This window comes from Trachurus japonicus, chromosome 4 (assembly GCF_045865225.1).
Source record: "Trachurus japonicus isolate A0001 chromosome 4, Traja_1.0".
Classification (NCBI taxonomy): domain Eukaryota; kingdom Metazoa; phylum Chordata; class Actinopteri; order Carangiformes; family Carangidae; genus Trachurus; species Trachurus japonicus.
The window spans coordinates 6,349,888-6,374,980 of NC_140910.1; the positions used below are offsets into that span (position 1 = coordinate 6,349,888).

At 40.7% G+C, this 25,093-nt stretch overlaps 1 protein-coding gene across 2 annotated transcripts; it reads left to right on the forward strand.

Annotated features, from left to right (window-relative positions):
- Positions 1 to 245: 245 nt before the first annotated feature.
- On the forward strand, positions 246 to 6,611 carry LOC146988342 (kynurenine--oxoglutarate transaminase 3-like). 2 transcript variants are annotated; one of them, XM_085773550.1, is made up of 14 exons: positions 246 to 311; positions 1,793 to 1,883; positions 2,296 to 2,357; positions 2,686 to 2,830; positions 3,149 to 3,298; positions 3,387 to 3,473; positions 3,600 to 3,722; positions 3,817 to 3,937; positions 4,591 to 4,667; positions 4,758 to 4,847; positions 4,940 to 5,126; positions 5,672 to 5,745; positions 5,856 to 5,942; positions 6,032 to 6,611. In XM_085773550.1, the coding sequence occupies exons 2-14, from the start codon at positions 1,794 to 1,796 to the stop codon at positions 6,086 to 6,088; spliced, it is 1,350 nt and encodes a 449-aa protein (XP_085629676.1). In that variant the 5' UTR covers positions 246 to 311; position 1,793; the 3' UTR covers positions 6,089 to 6,611. The 2 variants fall into 2 exon arrangements, with proteins under 2 accessions (XP_085629676.1, XP_085629675.1); XM_085773549.1 differs by having other exon boundaries at positions 273 to 371.
- The last annotated feature ends 18,482 nt before the right edge of the window (positions 6,612 to 25,093 follow it).

The window sequence follows — 25,093 nt, forward strand, 5'->3', positions numbered from 1 at the left end:
CATTGTGCTAAATGATTTGTTCAGCTCAAATGTGTTCAGTTTAACGAACATAGCCTATTTATTCCCGATATTGCCATTTCCCCGTTTATGAGGATGCTTTCGCCACGTTTTTAAATAGTATAATTCCTGGCTATCACTGAAAACTGTAGCCATTCTTTCATATCAAAGGCTCTGTTGCCCACAGACAAACGTTGCCAATTTCCGACAATTGTAAACGCAGCATCTCTTTCCCAGCCCGTGACGTCTTCTCTTCCTGACCGCTGCACCTCATTGGGGCACTGCTTATACAAGTGCCTACTAACTAACAACAAGTAAGTGGCAGTACAGTAGCTGGTCTGTTGGCGTGGTGCCTTAACTCCTGTCACTACATGGTACGTGTTTCTTAAAGCAAGCGGCGGTCAGCAGTGTGATTTACAGCTAAGGACGGAGGGACTGTCCGTTTTACTGTAGCAGCCATAACTGTGTTGCTACCGTTCACTACGTTACCGCTAGCTAGTGGGTGCTAGCTACCGTTAGCGAACCTCAGTCGATGTGTGCACATGGTTTTCTAAAAGCACGCTTTATATTTACAGACAGCGGGTTTAGGGAAAGTGTCCTAAACCCTGAGATGAGGGAAGCTACAGTATGTTTTCAGCTTCAGATACCGAAATCCCATTAACTCTGAGTCAGTTACCTACCACACTACAGTAACTTATTCTGTGGAGCGACAACATGTTATTATCTCCCTTAATCAATATCGAAGTGCAGGTCAGAGCGCATTGATTTACAGATGTGGAAAGATTAAAATCCTGATTGCACATTCGGCACCTAAGATGCAAACCCGTCATGTCTTGTGAATGTGATGTGTTGTTTAGGTCGTCTCTGTAGTAACACCGCACTTATGGTTCTGATAAATGCAATAAGAGATCATAGTAAATAATATCATATTTCTGAATGACTGTATCTGATCATACTTGAAAAAATCTGGACTGAGTGTAGTTTCAAAGTGGGTTTTGCATTTGCTCCAGTTCCTTCAAATCCCTGACAGCATTAATGCCACATATTATTTTTTCCAACTTTACTTGCTTAGATTGGTCGCTCTGGTCTTTATTTACCTATTGCCATGGTGGATTAATTAAACAGAGCTCTATTGATGGTGACTTATATTCCTGTATGATTTGTATTCTTCATTCCCATGCTTGATTTATGCTCAAAAAATACTTTCTATTTCTAATCTATTCATAGGCTAGAGGTCAGGATAAGAGTCAGAGTTTGATAAACCTGCTTTCTGGAATATCTCTCAATAACATGAATCTCAGGGACTGGAAAAATGTGGTTGATACAAGATGAAGCTGTGGCAGGAAATGTGTGCTGGACCGTTACTGCAAGCTGTCGCCACCTGCTGTTGTAGTTTTGCAGGACTAGTTTTTTTTTTTTTTTTTTTTTAGAAAAGAACACTTACAATACTAATGCTTTATTTACCATGTCTTAATATGCACTTAATTTTCCACTCTCAAGTTAAATTGCAAAATAGGAAAACATCAATGATCATAAATTATTAACTGAGAATGTTAAAAGTTCATCTTGTACCTGATTTTGGTTCCTTCTACTATGTATTGATTTAGTTGCTCTCAGAGTAAAGAGTTATTTGCATCATTCTGTTTACGTAATCTTATTGTGCAAACATGTGCAAACTTTGTATCAGTGTTACAGATACAAACATGCATGCACAAAAATCTACAAGGTAACATTAGAGAGAGCATGATGAGATAAAACCATTTTCACTGTACTTTTCCTCTTTCTCTCCATGCAGAATGAACATTGCACGACAAGTCCTGAACTGCTCCAGGTTTGCATGTCACCCAGTGAACATAAACTGCAAGAGAAGGTTTTGTACTTCACAGGTAAGCCTGATGGGGAGGACTTTCCACAGATTACACCCTGTCAAAAAGTTCTCTGTGCTTGGGTGGACAGGTGGGGTGCATTTGAAAAGCATGCATTGACTAACTTTAAAGTGTGATCTATTAACATCAGTGCAGTTATAGCATAGTGTTGCTGCAGAACCTGTGGATAATAGATTCAATTTACACGTGACAGAGCCACCACAATTACTAAACCACTGAGCAAAGTCATGAAATGTTAATGTACAGCAGTAGCCTTGTGTACCTGATGATTGTGTAACTTCTTGCTGTACATCTATACCCCTCCCTCATTCTAGGCCCCTGGCAGCTGTTGTAGTTATATTGCAAAACCAGTTTAACGTCATACAACAGAGCACTTAATGAGGTGTCAAAATACCTGTGATGTACTTTTCAGCATACAATGACATCCCGGCACACTCACTCCAAAAGAATTGAAGGACTGGACAAAAATGTCTGGTAAGTGAAAGGATAAAACTTGAATCTACATGTATGGCACAGCAGAGGAGGAGCTGAGTAGATTCTCTCGATCAGTATCCCATTTCTAAATTCTAGAGAACATGATCCAGTGGAATGGTAACCTGTTGTTCTGGGTTAAACCTAAGCTCAGTTATTTTGTACAGAGTTTGATGAAGGTTGTGCAGTAAAATACTTAAACAATATTAAAAAAACAATAATAATAGTACTACAGTCAGATAAAAGTCTATGTAGATTAGCTTTGAAAATATTTTGTCTTTGATTTGCTTGTTGCCATGAACGTTTTGTGCGCTCTGTTCTGTCCATTCAGGGTGGCGTTTACCTCAGTGGCAGCAGACCCATCCATTGTCAACCTCGGCCAGGGCTATCCAGACATCCCTCCCCCCTCTTACGTCACAGAAGCATTAGCAAAGGCAGCATCGGTGGACAGGATGAACCAGTACACCAGAGGCTTTGTAAGACTGATCAACTTTAATAGTGGACTATAGACTACTACAAAGAGCTAAGAGTAATAGTACAGACCACCGGAGTATTTTACCGACGCAAACGCTGTCATCTTGTATCTAATAATCACTTTCTTGTATTGTTCTCTACAACCAGCTCAAACTCTTATCATTCAGTCTGTAGTTTGTAAGTTTTGGAAAGGAGCAGCCATATAGAATTATAAATAACCAGTCAATTGAGTATTCAGTCTAATATTTTTATGTGAACTCCACATTTTTTCAGTATTCAGTGTCTTTTTTTTAATTTGACATCTTCTGTTCATTTAATAGGGTCATCCATCTCTGGTGAAGGCCCTTTCTCAGGTTTATGGGAAGGTCTATGGACGACAGATTGACCCTTTCAAAGAAATCCTGGTCACAGTCGGAGGTTATGGTTCCTTATTCAGCACCATGCAAGCACTGGTGGAAGAGGGAGATGAGGTACACACACACACCCACACACAAGGATGTTTACATTCATACTCTCATTATATACATGGTATTTACAGTGTGATAATTCTCCCTCCAGGTCATCATTATAGAACCTTTCTTTGATTGCTATGTACCTATGGTTCGAATGGCAGGAGCCAAGCCTGTATTGATACCATTACGCCTTGTGAGTGAACCCAAAGCCACTGGTGTTAAACATACATGCTCATTTTGTACAGCTTTTACTTTACTAACCACTCTGGCCTGAATAAGGTTGTGATCATGACATGAAATATCTTCTTCAAAATTTTAGAAATCTGGAAAGAAAACCGTCACAAGTGCTGATTGGTTTCTCGACCCCGACGAGCTTTCTAGTAAATTCAACTCTAAGACAAAGGCCATAATCATCAACACTCCCAACAATCCTATAGGGAAGGTAAGTGTACATCACAGTCGTCCCTCGTTATGGCTGAGAAATGATGACATCGCAGAAAAGTCAACTGGTGTTGGTTTGTTTTCTCTTCCTGCAGGTTTTCACCAGAGATGAGCTGCAGATGATTGCTGACCTCTGTATCAAACACGACATCCTGTGCTTCAGTGATGAGGTGTATGAGTGGCTCATCTACAGGGGCCACCAACATATCAAAATTGGTTTGTTTTCAGCGCAACAGCCTGCTATTTGTTTTAGAAAGAAATTAATTGGAGGCAATCAGCTTCCTCTGTTTGCTATAGGATAGAAACTCCTCCATTCTTTAGAGACACCCACAGAAATGGCATGCTGTTAAACACACTGCGACAAATGCTTTAGATACTCCTATATCCTTGGTGAAAAAGGCGGTACAAGCTTGGTGACTTCTTGCAGAAGTATTTATGGTGTGACTACAACAGGACGTGTTGCAGCTGCATTTTTCACTCCTGTGTGTTACAGAACAGAGACAGCACTACCTAAATCAATTCAGCTGTCTGCACAGGTGGTGTAACAACTCAAACTATTTGCTAATTCCCCCATATCGTACTTTAAAGCAATCATTTTCCTGTGTTTTAAATAAGTAATCGCAGAGAGATTGTTCAGTGAACTCTGTGTTCTTCCAAAATAAACATGGGCCAGAGCCCAGTGATGTGCCTTCACCGATGTTCAACACATGCACCAACCTTACCTCTCTTCATCTCTGACTCCCTGTAATATAAGATTATTTCATTCAAGACCTATACTTCTCACCTACATTAAAAGCATTTTCTTCGTATTAACCTGAATTCAAAGCACTGAATCTTGACTTCCATTGTTTGTCCTCCTTTCTCTGTAGCCACTCTGCCTGGAATGTGGGACAGAACAATTACCATTGGCAGTGCAGGGAAAACCTTTAGTGTCACTGGGTGGAAGGTGAGATTTGAATCTGTGGATCTGAAACGCACTTTGAAGACTCAAGAATGAGTTTTTGCTCACAATGTCATTGACTTTTGTGTCTTCTAGCTTGGTTGGTCTGTAGGACCTGAGCACTTGATCAAGCATCTTCAGACTGTCATGCAGAATACGCTCTACACCTGTCCAACTCCTTTACAGGCAAGTCCACAAATCTCCTTCAAAACTGTGAAAGCCAAAAAAAAAAAAAAAAAAATCCACTTTAATTTTGAAGTATGTCTGTTAATGTACAGGAGGCTGTGGCACAAGGTTTAGTTCTGAACTATGAACTGATGGGTCAGCCCGAGTGCTACTTCTCCTCACTGGCAGAGGAACTTGAGGGCAAGAGGGACCGCATGGCTGCCATCCTGCAGGAGGCCGGTATGACTCCTGTCATCCCAGAGGGAGGCTACTTCATGCTGGTGGATGTGACATCTCTCAGTGAGTTACTGCACATTTACACTACTTTACTCTCACTTGGAAATAGTGCTGCCATCTACAGCTTGGTAACTCTAACTGTAGTAACAGTTTTCACATTTCATGTTGATGTGATGTGCCTCACATAAGGGAATTGAGCAGTTGATTACCACTCAATGTGCAAGGGAAGCTTGGACATGTCAAGAGAAGAAATAATGTCTCCAAAGTTGAAATTCAAAGGTCTTTTTGCACCTGAACATCAATTTGCAATATGAAGTAAGATCAGCTTTTCAGTTGATGGACATGCATCAAGCTTACTTTTTGTGAGAAGGCTTACTACAGGAGACAGGACCACACAAATAATAACTAGAAATTTATTTTGGCAAAAGAGGCTTGTGATTAAACAGTTTGTAGTGTTTAGCTTGATATTTTAAAAAAGACACATTTGTTCTTGGATATGCTCTCACATGAAGAATATGACATAATTTGAATCATAAAACATGATAAATCCTGGTATTTTACCAGTTTGTAGTTGTAGAGTATTAATCTCTTCTCTGTTTTCATTGTAGATCAGGACCTTTCACACATGGTTGATGACGAAGCCTATGACTACAAGTTTGTGAAGTGGATGATTAAAGAAAAGGTAAATTAATTGAGTTCACTCCATTTTGCGTCCTACAATACACACTCACATAGCAGCCATCATGTTTCTTGTTCCCATTACTGTTGTTAATATACACATATTTTCTACAGAAACTGGCAGCCATTCCTGTCACAGCCTTTGTTGGAGATGAGTCCAAGAAGCAGTTTGAGAAATATATTCGCCTTTGCTTCATCAAGGTAAGTACAAAAACTGCAGTTCCGTGTCTTTTCTATAGGAAAAAAAGCTGAATTTTCATAACCTTTGTCCATCGCTTTTCTCCCAACAGCAAGATAGTACACTGGATGCAGCAGGAAAGATCTTGAAAAACTGGAGTAAGATTTAATCAGGTGCAGTGTCTGAAGACTTCAGCATGATTTCAGGGAGCAGGACCAGCCCTGTGGTCAAACTGAAGGGATGGCATTTGACTGCAACATAGTGCACAAACCAGAAAAAGTTGAAATAGTTACAGTAAAACCATTAATAGTAAATCGTGTGTCCACACTGTGGAGTGTATGCTGTTCTCAGAGAGAGGATCAACATGACAGAAATTCATTTTTACATTAATCCTCCCAGTGTCAGGTGTGCAATTATTTTCATCTCAGTAAACAGTCCCTTATCCATTCCTGTTATCATACTGTTAGTTTTAGCCCGTGTTAGTCATTGCATAGGAGTTTTAAGATTAGACACACAAAAAACACAGGGGGATTTTCATGATTTGTCTTCTTCTTTTTTTGCTAGATTTGCAAAAACTTAAAAAAATATATATATATTTCTACTTTTTCATTGTGGGATACTGTACGATACAGAATGTAAATTGATGATGATTTATAACAATTTTAGCGTAATAAAATCCAACATAACAAAATGGAAAACAGTAGGGGTCTGAACAGTTGCACTGAACACTTTCCATTTGTCCTTGGTAAACTAACCACAAAAGAAACAAATACATGTTGTGCAAAAAAAAAAATGACTCGGTGTGTTGTTTTCACATTCAATTCAATCACTTATGTTTCACAAGTGTAAGTGTGTATGGATCCATGCCAATGCCAAAAAAGTGAAATCCAATGCTGAAATGCATTAAATGCTACATGATTTTACATGTGGCTCTTGTGCTTGCATGACTACAGTAGTAGAATCAATGTCACAGTAAATGTAGTGCCTTATGTAGGTATTTAACTTATAGCTTACTTAGAATAGTAAAACGATACTAGCAGTAGCAGGACAATATTACTTTATAGTTGTAGGCTAAGCCTTGATAAACTGGCTGTAAAAGAGGATTTTCCAAATGTTATGATCAAGTTGTAAATGTTCTTTAATAATATAATTGGCCTTCTAAGTATTTATATTCAATTAAGATTTAAAATGGAAAGAATAAAAAGGAGATATGTTATCACAGCCTATGGCTGTAATCGGTCCACGTAGGTCAACGTGTGACGTCAGTAAGGGCGTGGCTCCAAATTACCGCGTTTTGGTTTAATCAGAGCCACCTGTGTTTATTACTCGTGGTAAAGTTTTCAGTTGAAGGATCAAGATACTTTTTAAAACTTATTAACTTACAATTATTATGTTACGTTGAATGTATGTCCCCCAAACTCAAGACGCCTCTGCTCAGCTAAACGTCCACAAACTTTGTAAAGTGTTTGTCCTTACTATTGCGTGGGTGAACCGATGAACCAGGTAAGCTAGCGAGGTTTTAGCTAACTTAGCCAACAGGCAGCTTACTAACGTTTAGAGAGCAACATGAACTAGAGAGTGCTGTCTTGTTGTGGTTGGTTGTTTATATCATGAACTAATGTTACAAACATCTTGTTGCCTTAATTCCCTACCTGTTCAGAGAGTTACACCTCAGCGTGCTACTCAAGACTCAGCAGGCAGCTGCACAGCAAAGACAACAGGTGAGCATATAATTTTTCTCCTGATGTGGCTCCACTGTTATTATCTACCAGTTGATATGTGATAGCTATCAGATATCATATGTGCTGTCCTTTTACATGTACACATATACCACTCGCAGAAAGTTAGGGATATTTGACTTTCAGCTGAAATTTGTGGGAAATGTAAAAAGTTGCTACAGTGATATTATGAAAGTAGGACATAAGAAGTTGAATTAAGGAATGATAATTTCTTCATCTCAAATAAGAAAAGCTAACAGTAGTGGCGGGGGTACCACAACAAAACATGTCAGTGTCTCAATAACTTGTGTGGCCAAAGGACATCCACTACTAAACAATGGTAAACTATGAACACCTTTTCCCTAATATTAGGCTACCACTGAAGTTTCATAAAAGTATTTATTACGCAATCAACTGAATCCATTGATGTTTCAAAACCCTGTCATTGTAAATGCTGCTTCACTTTCATGACCTCTTTGATCAAATGGGAGCCACCAGTGCTTATAGTAACAAAACTCAAAGTTGCAGTTTGATGCATTGGCACTTTTATCATTTTCTGTTTGTATAAGATGGTTTTATGTGTTTTTTTCCTTACTAATATAAGATATAAGAAAAAAAACCTATACAATTAGTACTGTGTGTTTGTGATTAGAATTGGGAAATTGCAAATGAGTAACATGAACGATGGCCTTGTTTTGTTGAGTCCCATGAGGGCAATAACATTTTGGAGCTTTTCCACTACAGTCATGGCCCGGCTCGACACGATTTAGGTGCTTTTCAATTACAACTGAGTTATGGACGGGGCGTCATATCATGGCGGCTACGGCCATGGCCACGTCTTCTCGCTCTCTTTTTCGATTCTCTTGTCAGCTCCAAACTCATTCGTCTGCGTGGTTTTCCACACATCAGTCATTTAACTCAGAATAACAACAATCTCAGTACAGAACAGTGGGCACTGTTATCGGTGTGTTTTTAAAATTAGTAGGTTTGATTCTCATGTCGGACGCCGTGCTCGTGACTCTTAGTGACGATGCTCTGGCCAATCAGTGGAAGGCAGTCGGCTGACGTCACATTTTAGTATCGCCTCGGCTCGCTTGGAACCCGGGCTGAGGCGTTACCAAAAAAGTACCAGGTACTAGGGGCTAGTGGAAAAGGAAAAGAACCGAGTAGTGCCGTGCTGTGTTGTGCCGTGCCGAACTGCACTAGTGGAAAAGGGCCATTAGAGTATCATGGCCCAACCATGGAATGATTTTAAAGGTGTGGGCAGTGATTCAGGAATTCAAGGAAAACAATTTGTCTAAAATTCATGATGGTTTGGGAGAGTGCTTTGCAACTGCCTGCAGGCATCCTCACTGTAACCAATTAGACTGGTTTTCTAGACATAGAGGAAACTTTTCTGATGGGCTGATTGATTCAATCTCTTATGTATTGAATTGTGCAGAATAATGACTTCAAAAACTATATTCATTTAGGCCTATTGAAGATTAGGTCTCACTCCTGAATGAGTGTTCTCTACTGGCTCTATGAGTAAGTGAGATTGTTGGCTAATTTCCATTTAATGTGACCATAATCCCTGCCATGTAATTCATAGCAAAAAGGCCACAAAATGAAATGAAGGAAACAATTTTGTACCTTTTGTCCTTCACATCACAGCAGAATGTTTTACTTGTCAAATAATCACAGAAATACACTGGTGCTTAAAGAAGGGGCCCAGCAGTGGGCCAATGTGTACACTGCCACAGGCCTGGAGCTGACTCACCTAAATGGAATGCAGCCCTCATTTAAGGTCTTGATTGCACTGCGACTACATGACTATATATTATGACTAGTTTAAAAAAAGGTTCCCTATGTCATTCTTCAAATTCTCACAGCCCTGTAAATCATGATGTGTGCATGCATGTTTTAGACCACTTGAGGGAGACAAAGTACATCACACTAAAATAAAAGTTGCCAGTTCAGGGTGAATGTAGAATGTAATTTCAAAACAAAAGCCCATTAATTTGGAGTTTAATTTTGACTTTTGGTTCGTATGAATACCACTTTATTTTAGAACATGACTACAGCCTCAGAAGAACTATGGAAGCACCAGAAAGGTCAAAGTAACAAACGGTAGAACAAGGACATCACGTAAACGGTCCTCACAGATTTTATTTCTACATACGCTTTATTTAAAAAGGTTCAACTGGATCTCAATTACTACACATGCTGTAGTGTGTGAGAGCAGGAATTTGTCAGGGTTTTGTCTGTAAGAAGATGTTAGCAGTTCACTGTAATATCGTAACATTTGCTATTTATTGGGCTTTTCCCCACTGCTAATGAATAAATGAAAGGCTCACAGTACCTATCATGCAGGTACCATTTACCACCATATACCACATAGTGTTAAAAAAAAGCTGGTGAATTGATGCATGCCTGGTGTGACATGGCTTAACCATATTAATCAAATACTGAAACTTTGTCATAATGTTTATGAGTTACATATTAAGAGCTCTTATACATTATCTAAAATGTCAACCACGATACTAAAACCTCCTAATAGTCCTGCAGAACGTCACATGGAACGTAGCATTAAACAGAAATGGGAAAAGCACTTCCACATTCATTATAAAATAATAATGGAAAATACTGTTTGCGTTGTTTGTGTGGAAGTGACATTTGGAGATGAGCAGTAAATGTTGGCTTCAAGATGAGGCAATGGTCATTTAAAATTAGCCACATATTTCCTGTCAAACTCAGAACTCAGGCAGGCCCATGCAGCATGATTATACTCGGGTAAATGATGGGATACCATACCTGAAGCAGGTCTCTGTGTGCTCTGCAAATTTAGCACAAACACCCAAGCTATTTCCAGCTGTCATAGTCAACAGTGGTATGCCTGCACTTAATCTGTTAGGAAGCACTATCTGATGAAATGCTTTTAATTGTAGCCTCAGAGTTAATAGTTAACGTTCCAAGCTACTTGGCATGAAATTGTGCTGTGCTAGGGATGAAGGTGCTCTGTAGTGCTGAAAAAATAGGGTAAAATAGGGGAAAGGTAAGGAGGGGGCGTTGATGTTCAGCCCCCCCCCCTCCAACCCCTAGATTACCATCTACACACCATGACTGTGAGAGCCTTTGAATATATGCAGTGATGATGATGTCATGGAAACAAGAACCCATGTTTATCCAGGTTTATACATAACCACACAAAAAATGACACCTGTCTGCTTGGACAAAAGATCCATTTCCTTTACATATACATTTCCGCAACCGAGTCCTTAGTCGTTCCCTGCACTGTGTCCACAGCCTCATGGTTATAGAATGTGAGCAGCTAGCTTGTCTAGTAATTTGATCCCTCGGTCAGTGGCTCTGTAGCCTTGCAGAAATTATGAGGTTGTTCCAAAGAACTTGTTGGCGCGCCTTGTGACTTTTGCTTCTTTATCTATTGCATGTATAGTATGTGCTTGTTCTACACTCTTTTTGCATCATGGTATCTTTTTACTGCCTTAGTTGCATAGAGAAGCTGTTTTTACTTCTTCCCAATAGCGAAGCTGTTTTTACTTCTTCCCAATTTCTGTTTAATGTAACAGTGTCTGGCATTAACGCATACACTTTGTGCATGTCAACTGAATTTTTCATGTGTAGAAATATCCTGCAAAATGTGTAATGCTACATAGTTGTAATGTAGTGTGAGAACTAATGCTGGGAACAGAGCAACTGCATTTAAAAACCTGAATAGGATTATAATGTGGGGGCAGCTGTAATCAGACACATTTCGTGTGCAGTTACCAGATCCCCATGGATTAGATGTTTGTTGGCATAATACCATCATAATTTATGTTGATTATGATTATTGTGCCAATAATCTAATGTCACGATCCTGTTATGAAGAAGGAATTAGGTTATTGTTGCCCTTAAAATGAGACCAGATGTTTGTGTTATTTTATGTTACCTCTAGATGGCCATGTTGATCATATTCTGTAGTCGAGCTCAGCAGAGCAGATGCCCTTCATGCTGCTTCCAAACCAAACTTTGCCAGATAGCTCTAAATGTGTGCAGAGCTTGCTGTTGGTATTGCTACACTGCTTTCTTTAATCAAGCATTAACACCTTATTCTGTCATTTGATGAATTAACCCTAACCCTTCATATGGTGGAGATTTCTTCCCACACTGTGTACCAAACACTTGAAATGGCTGAAGGTTTTAGTGGAGACAGATTGATTTTGGATGAAATGATAGTCCAGTTATCTAAAGGCAGCAGAGATATCCTGGCTTTTAGTCTCTAATATGGGTCAAGTTCCCAAAAAGCTGGATCATGATTATGTACCATAATGCAACTCAATAGCATCACTTTAAATAGGCCTCTCCTCAGAGCGTCCATAGATTCACAGACAGACCCAGTCTCACACCCAAGACAAAACAAGTCATTTACAGAACACATTACCTTCACCATGAGTCAACTCAACGTCATGTGTGAAGTTAAGATGTGCCCTATGAAATCTTCTTCCTGTAACAGAAGATTATTTTGGAAACAAAAGCGAGAGGAGCATTTACAAACAACTTTTTTGCTGTAAACCAATGTCGCAGGACAATTAAATGTACAATAGAAGTAAAAATGGCTTGAGGGATCACAGATGAATCAAAATAAAGCGCTAATCCTCAAAGCATAAAAAACATTTATATCGCACTAATTCTGCAGAATTTCACAGCATATGTTATGCATCTATTGTGAGACATAAGTATCTGTGAGAATTTAAGGGGTGTACCGTGGCACCCCCTAACGATGTCCGCTCTCACACAGGCCATATGGCAGTGTGTGCCCAGCTCCTATTGCCAGCCCCTGCTCTGTGCACACAGGCTAACAGCTTGGTGGACACATAATTAATTTGCTTAGGCGTCTGCCATTTATTTTCCAACCTACATTTTGTTAATTGGACAGAAGAGGTTAAAATCAAATGAGTGTCTGTGGGTATGTTAAGGCTACTAATTGCGTGGAATTTACAAGACAGTGCTTGCTTGTGGGAATACAGAATCAGGGGAGTTATTGGGAAGGTTGCTGGGGAATGTGGTGAAAGCATCATATGTTTTTACTAATGCGTTGAGCGGGGCCTGTGCTCAAGTCCTCAGAGGACAAGACACAATCACTGATGATGACAGTCAAATATGTGATCACTGGCAAAAATGGCAGAAATTCAGCCGGAGAGGAAAAAGACCTCTTTCGTCTCATAGACCTGCCTTGCATGGAGTGTGTTGCTTGTAATGTGTAATTTCTCTTGTCCTGTGTTGTTTACAGCATAATGGAACCTGACATAGCACCACCCCCTCCACCCACACCCCCTTTTCACTGTTGCGTCATTTTGCCCATGCTACTATTTAATTCACTAAGCAGTAACTGTCTCTCACAAGCAAAGTTGAATCAGACATGGAATATAAATTTAATCAAGTTAATTGACTAGTAAATGCAAACGCTATTAGGAACAGAATATGCGGCATAAATCTCGATGATGCCTGGTTTTGTATTTTGTAAACATCAAAAGATGATGATGAAAGTTGTTATCTAAATGATCAGAGAGATAGAAAATGTGTATAAAGAGAAACCGTTAATTAGAAATCCTGAATATAAAATAGGTCTGCCATTGTATTATGTTTTCATTTAATACAGTTCCTTCATTCTGAATAATTAAAAATGGCAGTGCACTCAGATAGCAAATAATTAGCTGAGAAAGATTAGAAACATTTAGGAATGTCACATAAAATGATATATACAGTATATCGCCCACTTTTTCATGTCATAGAACTTTTTCAAAGTCTTTATCTCAATGTCAGCTGTTTTTTTTTTTTCTGGGTGGGGGGGTAAGAGAAGAAATGATGGGGTTATAAGTGCTGAGGCATGGAGATGGTGCACTAGGGGTTAATGACAATACAAATGATTGCACTCATTCAGGCTTTCAGAGATGATCCAGCTAGCCAGCGCCTGCAGCATCTGCGTGGAAGGGGTGTTCGTATGGTGCCCCTCGAGCTGAGCAAAGCAGGGCACGTTGTCCACAGTGGCAATCCCTGCTGTTGTTAATCACCTGCCTTCCCCCAATCTCACCCCCCTCCCCCTCCTCTGGTTCTTTCTCTCTCCTTCCCTTGCACTGATTTGCAGGCGCAGATTAATCAGAGCATGGGGGCCTTGATGAAATTTTGCTGTTATTGTTCCCAATTTTAGCAACATCTTTTATTGTCTTCATCATTCATTTACAGGAGGGAGAAGGGGGGACTGTGTCAATTATGCAAATGATGTTGCACACTTTTGCAGATTACTTCATTCGGTTGCCATTGTTTGTGAGAATTTAATTATTAAATATTATTATGCTCATGTTTCCTTCAATTTTCCGAAGCTTTGTTTCAATTTGATCTCTCCTCCAGCTGCTCATCCCTTCGCTCTGAGCCAGAATCAAAGCAGTCTGGCACGCCAAGGCCAAACAAACTCCTCTCAATTTAATGATTTTGAAGTTAGTACCTCGCTCTCATCTGTGGGCTCAAAACTATGATTGGAAAAAGGCAGACCACATCCAGTTTAATGACCAGGAATTGAATTCGAGTTTATTCAAAACTGACATTCAATTATGTAGCACCTAATGACATTTTAATCTCTTTTCTTTAATTCCCAGGAATTGGCTTTTCAAAGGCTTTGTCTGGCAGCAACACAGACAGTCTGAATAAAGAGTACAGATTGGTATTAGATCCCAGAGATGATAGGGAAATTAAAGCTTTTATAGTTCACACATTCACAGGAAAGCAGTGTTCCCTTATTAGACATTTCAATCCCTGTTTCTTGAAGCCATCGCTGCCATCTTTGCTCTGACATGATAAGTTAGAAATTTAAATACTGCAATACATTTTAGAAAGCATTAATCAGTTCTACAAACTCTTATTTGATAATGCGCGATTATTTTAGGTTGTTGGAAATTTATCACTTGTGGATGAGATTTGATCGTGCTGATTGAATGATCCCTTTAAGTTTTATAGTATGTCATATTCTTGTGGCTGTTCCTTAGGCTTGTTGCTGGTTTTAAAAACTTGGGAGATCACAAAACAGAGTAAACTTTTTGTGTGCGTGCTATGTTTTACACAGAAAACCAAAATACAACCAAATGACGTATAAATTCATGGCTTTTATACTTTTTTAGCGAAACTGTGGGTGAGGTGGGGTTTACTCCAGTTTGCTTGTTTGAAGGGACCACCTATTACACCACTCACTGACCAACGCTGTCCCATTCAAAGCCATGTACAATTAATCTGGAGCAGTTGGGCAACTGAGAGAAAGTTAATCTTGAATAGTTGTCACACTAGACAATTGTGTGACTGGTATTTTAAACTTCAATTAAATAACAAATCTGCAAAATATATGACAAAAATAATTGTATTTGATAACGATATAGCTATGATGCACATGATTGATTTGTTTAAGTGTCATGCACATTATTGTGCAGCGCCCGAATGGGCTTAGAAGACACTAAAAAGTCTTCTCATAAGTATCTATCCATAGACTCGTGCAACAGGAATTTCAGAGTACAGGCAGATTTTTCAAAATATACCAAACAATATTAGTAAATAGTCTTTCATAGGATACAGTGTTTTCTATCTTAATATCCTTTTTCAATAAATCTGTCTGACTGATCTCCTCCTTGAAAAACTAACTCATATCAGAGTCAGACGTCCAAAATAAGTCACGATTCTTCGCCTTTAGTCATAAACTGATATATGGTACAGTTACTACATGCCATGTCAAATTATGTGTGCTTACCACTGCATCTGGACTGCAATCAACAAGTCAAAAGAAATTTCACAATTAATTAGTGAATTATATTCTTAAAGCAGAAGTAAGCGGAATGTTTGTGTTAATATAAGTCTTAAATAGTTATATCTTCCGACAGCAATCACTTACATAGAGTGTTTGGACCGAAACACGGGTCTGTCAGTCACTCTGCTCTGCTGTAAGCCGAGGAGAAAACTTTCCTTGTATCCTACAACCTTTATCCAATGAGGAGAGAGAACGGCATAAAGGGGCGGTCCTCTCTGTGTGCAGCCGAGGGATGCGCGTGAATGTGGTGACGTAGGGACGAGGGCGGGGACTGCCAACTCCATCGGCTGACAAGAAGTTAGCCAAAACGACCGGATCGCTTACTTCTGCTTTAACTTGGAATAAAAGATGTTTTGCTATGATCCTACACAAGTCAAAAAAAAACCTATTAGTGATGGGCTAAAAACAGGCCCTGAGTCAGTAGCTGTTGCTTCTTTGGCCTCCTACAGCATCACTATTACTCTCACCCTCAGGCTTGTCAGCCTGACAGAGAAAACTTGATTCCTGTGTAACTGTTTATTTTATGCACATGGCGCTCCTCACCACAGGTGACTGGAATTATACACCAACCGCATCTTTGACTGCACCAATTTAAAAGCATAGGACGAGGTCATGAGACAGCCTCATGAGCAGTCTTGTGAAGGGGAGCGGCTGGTTCATGTGAGGTGGGGGGCTGGGCCTGAAAAACATAACCCGAGGAGCACTTTCTCGCTGATTACTCATTGACGTTTTCCTGCCTTGTGGGATACTACTGTGTCTGTCAGTTGCTCCCGCAGTGGGTGTGTTCAGCAGCATGTCCGGCGCCACTCGTCATGTTGGCCATGGCTGTGGCTGGGAGGAACAGCTGTCTGTGTTAACGAGGCCATAGCCACACAGACCAGTGAGGCGGCGGTGCTCGAGCAGACCAGAGCACCACTCAGGCTACATAAGGCCCCAGGATACGTAAACAATGACTTAATGAGAATGCGTGCCATTACTGTAATTAACACAGCTCACGTCAAATACTGTCAGCTTTCAAGAATTTCAGGAAGGTCTTGCATTACATTGAAAAGCTGGCATGCAATGACCAGAGGCCCTCCGTACAACATTCACAACACAGCCTATACAGAGCATAAACACACTCAATAAAACAGTACATAAAAATATTACAGTCTACCATCTATGATTTAAACACCATGCATAAATGTCAGTATCCACAGTATTTAACTTTTAAGTTATGATCTGTAATTATATTTCAGTCTATTTTATTTTCATTTGTTTCAGGTTTCCCTTTTTTCTGGTATTTTTGCTGCAAGATAAATCATCTCACACACAAACGTAGTTCATAACTGCTGAAGGTTACTCAGCCACTCACAGCATGCAGTTTAATAACATCATTTCAGCTTGACTGGCAGATTTTCCATTTACTGTTGCTGCTCTTTTTCTTGAGATTATCATTGTTTTTTTCAGGTTCATTTGACCACAGAGCAAAACAAAACCAAAAAACAATGATGTTTTGGCCATTACATTAAAATGTTGGAATTACAGTGCTTGAAATTTCTTGAGCAGCTCTTAACTCATTGAGTGCCGCGCTCCTTTCCAAAGTTTTAGTCAAGTGTACCGGCAATTTAGACCATTTTTGACGATATTTGTAGAGCCATAGTGTATTCTATATTATTGCCACCAACACATACTCTGGCTCAAACCTTATGCTTCAAATGGCCACAAACCGTTTGTTTCTAGGTGCCTCCGTTCCTGAGAAAAGTCAAGCTAAACATGGCTGGGTTTCACCAAAATCCCAGCTTTTTTTCTAGAAAAGGAGATACAGCGTCTTTTATGAAAGGTGCTCTGTTTGTGCCTGTCGCTCTTCTGACACTCGCATTTCTGGATCAAAGTGCTTGTGTAAGATAAATATATACAACAATTGTTATTCTATTCACAAAACCACCATCGGGGGGGGGGGCCACTAAACAACAATAACACAGACGCACCGTGCCGTGTCACAGCCTCTCGCCGCGGAATGTGATGGTCTCTCGGCGAAAGCAGCTCGTGAACACCGGTCCAGAGACGTTCTAATATGAGGAGACAGACCACTCTGCCCGTTTTGAATGGGGTAAGCTGCGACGCCAAAGATGGCGCATGTCCCGCCCCTTTTCACCAGCAGCCAATCACCTGCGTTGCCAGAGCTGAACTAGGCCAATCATGTTGTTGCACCAGCGCATGCGCACAAGTAGATTTACGACAGACAAACCTACCTGGTGGCAACAACAACGAAAACGAAATAAACGAAAGAGCTACCTCGGGGCTACGTATACAGAATTCACCACATTCACATCAATAAGCGTTTTACAGTGAACCGATCAGTCCACATTTTCTTTAATTTAATTTTTGAATGTATAGTTCAGTTCGTTTCATTTTTTTAACCTAAACATTCTAACTGGGCCCCCTCCCCTGGGGGCGTTAGCCTCCTGTCCATGATAGCAGCAGCAGCAGCAGCAGTCCACTCCAAACAAAAACAAAAACACACAGTCCGGGTGAAGCACTGGAGCCGTGGACCGATAGACACCGTCACCATTAACGAGAGTCTCTATTGTTTTATTGTACCGAGTACGAGAGGCTTGTTGTGAGCTGAGAAGCGGCTGTTAGTGGCGGATGCTAACCGAAGCTAGCGGCGGATGCTAACCGCTACCGCTAGTCGAAGTTAGCATCGAGCTAGCGCAGCACAACGCCCCTCATGCTTGTTACCGGTCGAGGCTTTAGTTGTCAGTGATGGTCGGTAATCAGTCCGTGGCTCCAGCGGTTCACTCGGACTGTATTTATTTATTTTAACTGAATGCTGCTGCTGAGACGACATGCTAGCACTTGATAGTGCACATTTTACCGCGGGAGGACCTTGGGGAGGACACGGTGTTGCTCCAGATGAAGACCGGGCGGGACTGTCGGCTGAGCGCTTCCTGTGTCGGCTCCGAGCTGCTGGAGCCTCGCGGGTGAGAGCGGAGCAGCTGCGCTGCATCCACATGCAGAACTCCGTTTGCAAAAGCTGAGTTATGATAAAAACTTCCAGATCATGAGCTGTCATGAGTTTTTGATTGTCATCTATTTCAGTTCTGCTCGTCGTAGAGTCCCCAAATGTACACATAAGGTGTGTTAAAGTGTCTAGTTTCATAATTAAAAAAAAAAGCAAAAAACTAGAAATCTCGTTTTTGGCACTCAACTCATTGAGTGCCAACCACGTAATTTCTCGTTTTTCGTTCCCATGCATTAAGTGTATTAACTCTTAAAATATACAACTGTTTAATAGGGCATGTAAGGCCTTTTTTCTTCTTCATGAAATTAAGGCAACAAAATTATCACAAGTTATGTCATATTTCGAAGTTATATATAACTTATTTCTCCCACAATATTGTGAATATTGTATCCTGTAGGATTGCAGCTTTTATTAACATCTATGGTGAAAAACAATCGAACAAAACCGTGTAAAAAAACAAAACAGTGGGCTTGCAGCTCTAGTGAAATAATGCTGCAAGTACTCATCCAATCAGAGATGTTCAGTACGCCGACCACACTGCCCAAAGTTCCAGAAGTCTCTAAAAGTACTACCCCCGACCAGGGCTGTTTTTGGGGGTAAACCTTTTACCCCTGAACTAAATGTAGGTCCTGGTTCCTGTGGTCAAAACACACATAGTTCCTTTAAAGGTTCTTGGTTTCATGGGGAAAGTTCCTGTAGTGGAAATTCACCGAAAAAATACCATTTAGGGCTTCCAAAATGCCGTTAACATGTGGACAAAGTGCTGAAACGATATAAAAACTTTTGCGGATACCCTAAGATGGGTAACCCTAACCCTAAGAAGTTGCAGAGTTTAGGCTTAAAATGCCTTAGTTGCCATCTTGTGGTTAAAATAGTTAACTGTTAAGCTGGCTGTATTTGTGCTTAGCTTAGGGCTGTTCGATTAATCGATTTAAAATCGTAATCACGATTATTTGGCTAGGACAATGTTAAAAACGTGAAATCGTAAAAATCGATTTTTTACTCTAACTAGGGTAATTACGTTACAGCCCCTGTTCATGAATCTGGGCTGCGCTGGGTTACTGTAATGACTGCCGCCTCCTTCCTCCCATCACGCTCTCCCCCCTAGACTGCTCTCCCCACACACTGTAAACAAGCATGTGTGGCATTATGAAGATGGCCACATATAAACTACACATGAACACGACATACACACACCTCCCAGTTTGTAATTGTTTTCCTCTCATGTCTGCCTGTGCTAGTGTGTGTGTGTGCGCACGGGTGGAATGAACGGATATCGGTGGTTGACGTAGAGTGCGTAAGAATGTAGCGTTTGTAACCGTTAGTGTTGTTGTTGTTAATCATCTGATGTTCCGTCTGTGCTTGTGTTACAGGTGAGACAAAGGGGAGAGTGAATGGCATATTTAAGTGGGAGACGCGGGATGTTTGTGTGAGAATGAGTCGTGTGAGTGTGCAGACTTGCGTATGAATGAATATGAGTGTAACGGGGAAAGTAGCGGCTGTTTTACAGCTGATTAAAAGTTTGCGTAGCAACCGTTGCTATGTAGCTAACTTACGCAGCGAATATGAGAGTCCGACTGTCTGCGTGCCCCTGTATTAAATGTCACTGTCCGTTTCTGTGTCAGATTGTCTATAAAAAGGTCCGTGTCTGTGTGAGTGTCCGTGTCTGTGATCATCTGAGTCCGGGGGGGCTGTGTGTGTGTGTGCCGGGGCGAATTAAGCAATATTACCCGAGAGGGTGTGCTTTAACGTCATTTGAGCACGACGGTGATGCGGTCACGACCGAGGCGCTTGCGCCGAGGTCCGCAAGCATCACCGAAGTTACCCCTCTCGGGTAATATTGCGATTATACAACAATTACCAACAAAATAAAGCGTATAATTAAATAAATATTCATGTTGATGGACGTTTTGCTCTCAAAATTTAAAATTTTTTGCGAGTGTGCTTCCCGTTTCCATGGAAATAAATGGGGTCTGACTAATAACTGAAACACAATCAGTCACGTCAGTAGACTCCTATGTGTAATGGAACCTAGTTCACCTCTACAGCAAATAGTCCGAACCTTAGTAACGACCTAGCAACAGAAATGATTTTCTAGTCCCAGATGAGTGAACTCTGAGCTGACGTTCATGTTTTAACGCGGTCTCGGACTTTCCTGAACTAAATCAACACTGCACAAACTCGCCCAAGTTATAACAAAGATGCCGTTTTTTTCCGTTCACAGATGTAGCTTCTACAACCGCAAACTCTGCATGTAAATGAAGTTATAGCGCCGTGTCGCCGACACAGCTGATAGAGAAAGACAAACGATTACTCCAGATTATTTAAAAGCCCAAAAGGCGCAAGCAAGAGAGAGGGAGAGAGAGAAACATACAGGTAATCACCTCCGTTTTATCCAATGAAATATTCAGCTCCAGGCCATATTTTAAAAAACATATTCACCGCGATCACAACTCGTGTCTCTCCGACTTTGTAACGTTACACACATGGGAGGGAGACAATCCTCTCGGCTGTAACGGGGAAGTTTACAATATATTAACAAAAAATAAAATAAAATAATTGTTCTATAAATGTGACTTTGGCAGCTGTCAGGAACAACCTACAGGAGGTTAGTGTAGTTTGTGATTTATTTTCACGAGTAATAAATGACGTTTTTCAAAATAAAAGGGGGAAAAGTCCATGTTGCCATGGAGATGTGTAAACAACATGACATGGCGAAGTAATATTTTCAGTGATGAGTCAGCCGTGCTGTAATGCTGATTTGAGCACGTTCTAAATGTCTTATTGACCAATCAGATTGCTTGGTCGGAACTACTTGTTGTATAATGTGATATAATGTAACGTTAGAGTGCGTAAGAATGTAGCGTTTGTAACCGTTAGTGTTGTTGTTGTTAATCATCTGATGTTCCGTCTGTGCTTGTGTTACAGAATAAAATCATAAAAGAAATCACACAGTGCTCTTCAATCAGAGACGTGTAACACATGTTGGCGTTTTGCTAAGACTAGCAAGGATTTAGTTGCCAAAAAGACCAACAGCCCTTTTCCACTACACAGTTACAGCTCTGCTCTGCTCAGCTCGACTCGGTCGTCATATCACAGCGGGTACCGAGGGTGTTTCCATCAAAAATCCTCAAGAAGCCACCAACATCACACAGCTGAGCACATTGCCTCACCACTCTTCATGACAAGTGTGTCATGAGACAACCATTACTGTTTTTTGTTCTAGCCATCATGTTTGGCTCACTTTTGGAGCCAGACCCAAGTGACCATTTGAGGAACTGCACTTTTCCTTTGTACATCCCAATCAACGTGGAATTGAGCGCACATGTAGAAGTGCCGAACTCCTCCCTGTCCACGCCTCCATTTAAATATGCAAATCAATGTAAATAAGGCCTGCACCAAAGATTCCCTTCTCTTTACGGTCAGATAACACCATGAAAAACTGTGAGGAAGAGCAATTTAACCAAATTTGAGTTGAAGGTGCTCCTCGATAAAGTTGAGCCGTGTAAACATCTTTTTTTTTTTTTTTTTTTGCCGTCCTCCGGCACCATCACAAAGGGGGTGGGAGAGTGTGTGTGTTATATAAAGGTGAACGTGAGGCGGAGGACCGCTGTTATCCCAAATGAAAGCAGACAATGTACTCGATAATTAAATTATGTGAAATGGATTTATGATTGTCATTTGCCTTTTTTTATACACAGATCGCGTAGTAAATAAATGCAGAAGTGCGCCAGGGAGGCTGATAAAGACACATGTCCAACTTTACGCATGTGTTTATTGACTTCACACAGCGTGTTTAACCAGCAAAAAAAGAAAGTCACTGACAGTGTGATATCTGGGCGGACATGCTCAGTGTGCATCGGGGGTTATAGGACAATTAAACAAATACATTTAGGCTACTTTGCAGTGCCAGCCTGTAATCTGTTCCCAACTATGCTGAATGAATGAATCGTGCGCTGAACCAGCCATCTCGCCTCAATGTTTGTTAATATGTGATGCATACATTCACTTCGCACTGCGGCATCTGCAATATCTTAAAACTAAAGCTGACGGTACCACTTTGCGCGTGCTTTTATATCCACCTATCTAATTGCAACACGTGGATGGGTTGTTCATAAATGTGTCTCTGATGTGCACATTACTCTGAGGACTAATTGTTTTCACATTATTAACAGTTTCACAGCTTCACCTCTAAATGTCGCCAAAGGAACAATAGCTGTAGAAACGTGCGTACGCCAGCTATGGAGTTGGCGTGGGCCACCGCACTTTTCCACGGTCATTTCACTTTTGATACATCTGAACGTTGGCGTGGAAAATGACGTACGCAACATTGATACATGAGGCCCCAGATAACTAAATTTTTGGACATCTATCAGTCCATTGAACTGAACAGATGTGGATAAGCTGTGGAGAAACACTCTGGATTTGCTGTGTAAGAGTAAGAGTACTTGTAAGAGTACATATTGATGGTGTTTTCTTTTTGTTGTTGTCGTTGTGACGTTGGGTCATATTGGAACTGCCTAAACTAACGTCTTTAAAAAAAATAAAAAATGTAGCGATATTCGCCGCCGCACCCCCCCCACCCCCGTCGGACGATGGCCGCATCCTCTCACACACATACACACCACAGAGAAGCGCGCATGCATAACAGCAGCGCGTGTTGAAAGCGAAACTTAATACGGCACGGCGACAGGTTAGACACCACCTTAACTAACAAATTTTCTGGGGGAAACACTGACCTCCTTCATAAAGGGGTAAGCTACAAGCCACTGTCTAGGCTTCTATGATATATTTTGTTAATAGATGTAGATATTGCTTGAAATCCACTTGAGTACAAAATGTGATAATTACCTCTGTTACACTGGTTTAATTTGATGCCTCCGTTGATCTTGGATGACATAACAAAAGTAAGACCAAAAGGTTTGTCATTGTGTTAATCAGAGAAAATGTATGTGAACACATTCTCCAGCTCTAAGTGGCTGCTTTTATCACTTCCTTCTGTTATTTAGGCTGGATTCAAATGCAGCACATCCAGCTGTAACAGTTAATCATAGAGTGAGATTGTCAGCGGGGGTGGCTGCAGTTTTCATAATGGTCTAATTTCTAGCAATTGCTGACTAATTGTCTGCATTTGCAGTTGTTGTGAATTCTCTTTGTAACTATTCTGGAACTTTTAATATAGAGTTTATAGTCGAGGGATGAGTTGTTAGGTTAGATGTTTTTAAAAACACCATAGGGCACAGTGTTTCCCATACATAAACCAATGTGTGGCACAGCGCCACAGAATCAAGACCACGCGCCACAAATTGATTCACAATATCGTTCTGTTCTTTCATCTCCACATAGCGCTCTTTCTCTGTTATTGCCATTCACACACACACAAACACGTGTGCCCCCCCCCTGCCACCATGGTCTCCTAAAGTCCTGTGGGAAACACTGGGGTATAACTACCCCATAATGCTGTGACACAACTGCAGCATAATTAAATGGGTAAATTCTTAATGGAAGACTGTTTCATACCAAGGGGGGAGTTGTCGGTTTGAGAAGTGAAGCTCACTTCGGCGTTCAAAAAACTGCAATCATCTCGGCTGCAGCTGGGGGCTGGTGTCAGAAGGCAGCATTCTCCATAGACCCCATGTTAAAATCGCCAATTTTACATCCTCAATAAACATGATCGAAGCCTAGGGCTGACTCAAAAAAGTCGAAGCTTTGTTCGTTGCCATCATTTTTTTTTTTTTTTTTCCTTTTTGACACTGGTTCTCATCGGAAATTGTTACATTGAAATGAGTAGGCTACTTGGCATCCTAGAAACCTGCCTGATTTTGGAGACATGTTAGTTTGCCATACATTCATTAGTTCCGCTACGATCGATAAATCGATTATCTAAATATGATAATCTGGACAGCCCTACTGGTGTAATTATGTTTTTTGGTCTCAACCGATAGTTTCTACCCCCTCACACACTCTGGGGGGGGGGATTTTTTTTAACTCTACCGTTTTACTATTATTAGGTTTAAAATTCTCGCATAAATTAGGGAGTGGAAACGTTGAGTGACAGGTCCGGAGACAGCTACCGGCAGTTAGCTCCTTTGCTAAAGCATCGGTTGGTTGCTTCGAGGCCAGTGGGCGGGTTCTCGGCCGGTTGACCCATTGAGTTACCGCCTCTCCTCCAAATATGGAAAGTACATGCCCACCAAAATCCAACATGGTGCTGTTCAGGCCGCCATATTTGAGTCACAAAATCGACTCCCCAAAACCAATGGGTGACGTCACGGATGCTACGTCCATGTTTTTTACAGTCTTTGTTTCATACCAATGCTTTAATCCACTCGTTTCCATTAGGAATAGTGCATGGATAAAAGAAACACATATTTTTAATGAAAGAAATCATTACAACTTATGATTTGTGTTAGGTATTTTAACTCATAACAATACATTTTTAAAGCAGTACTAAAGAACGTTCAGTTTTGGTTGAGTTTGGCGGCGCCTGTGGACCAAAGCGGTAGTGTTTTGCCTGAAGGAAGACTCCATTTCCCATGAACACTAGCGTGAAGCCCTGTAAATATCCTGCATTAAAATTAACAGAAGACATCAAAACTAAGTTTCTGTTTCCAGTGGATC

Bases quoted from the DNA above. Each gene is read 5' to 3' on its own strand.
- LOC146988342 (XM_085773550.1), top strand. From the start codon at position 1,794: ATGAACATTGCACGACAAGTCCTGAACTGCTCCAGGTTTGCATGTCAC. The intron at 3,474-3,599 runs GTGAGTGAACCC...TCAAAATTTTAG, and splicing joins TATTGATACCATTACGCCTT to AAATCTGGAAAGAAAACCGT. The intron at 4,848-4,939 runs GCAAGTCCACAA...GTTAATGTACAG, and splicing joins CCTGTCCAACTCCTTTACAG to GAGGCTGTGGCACAAGGTTT.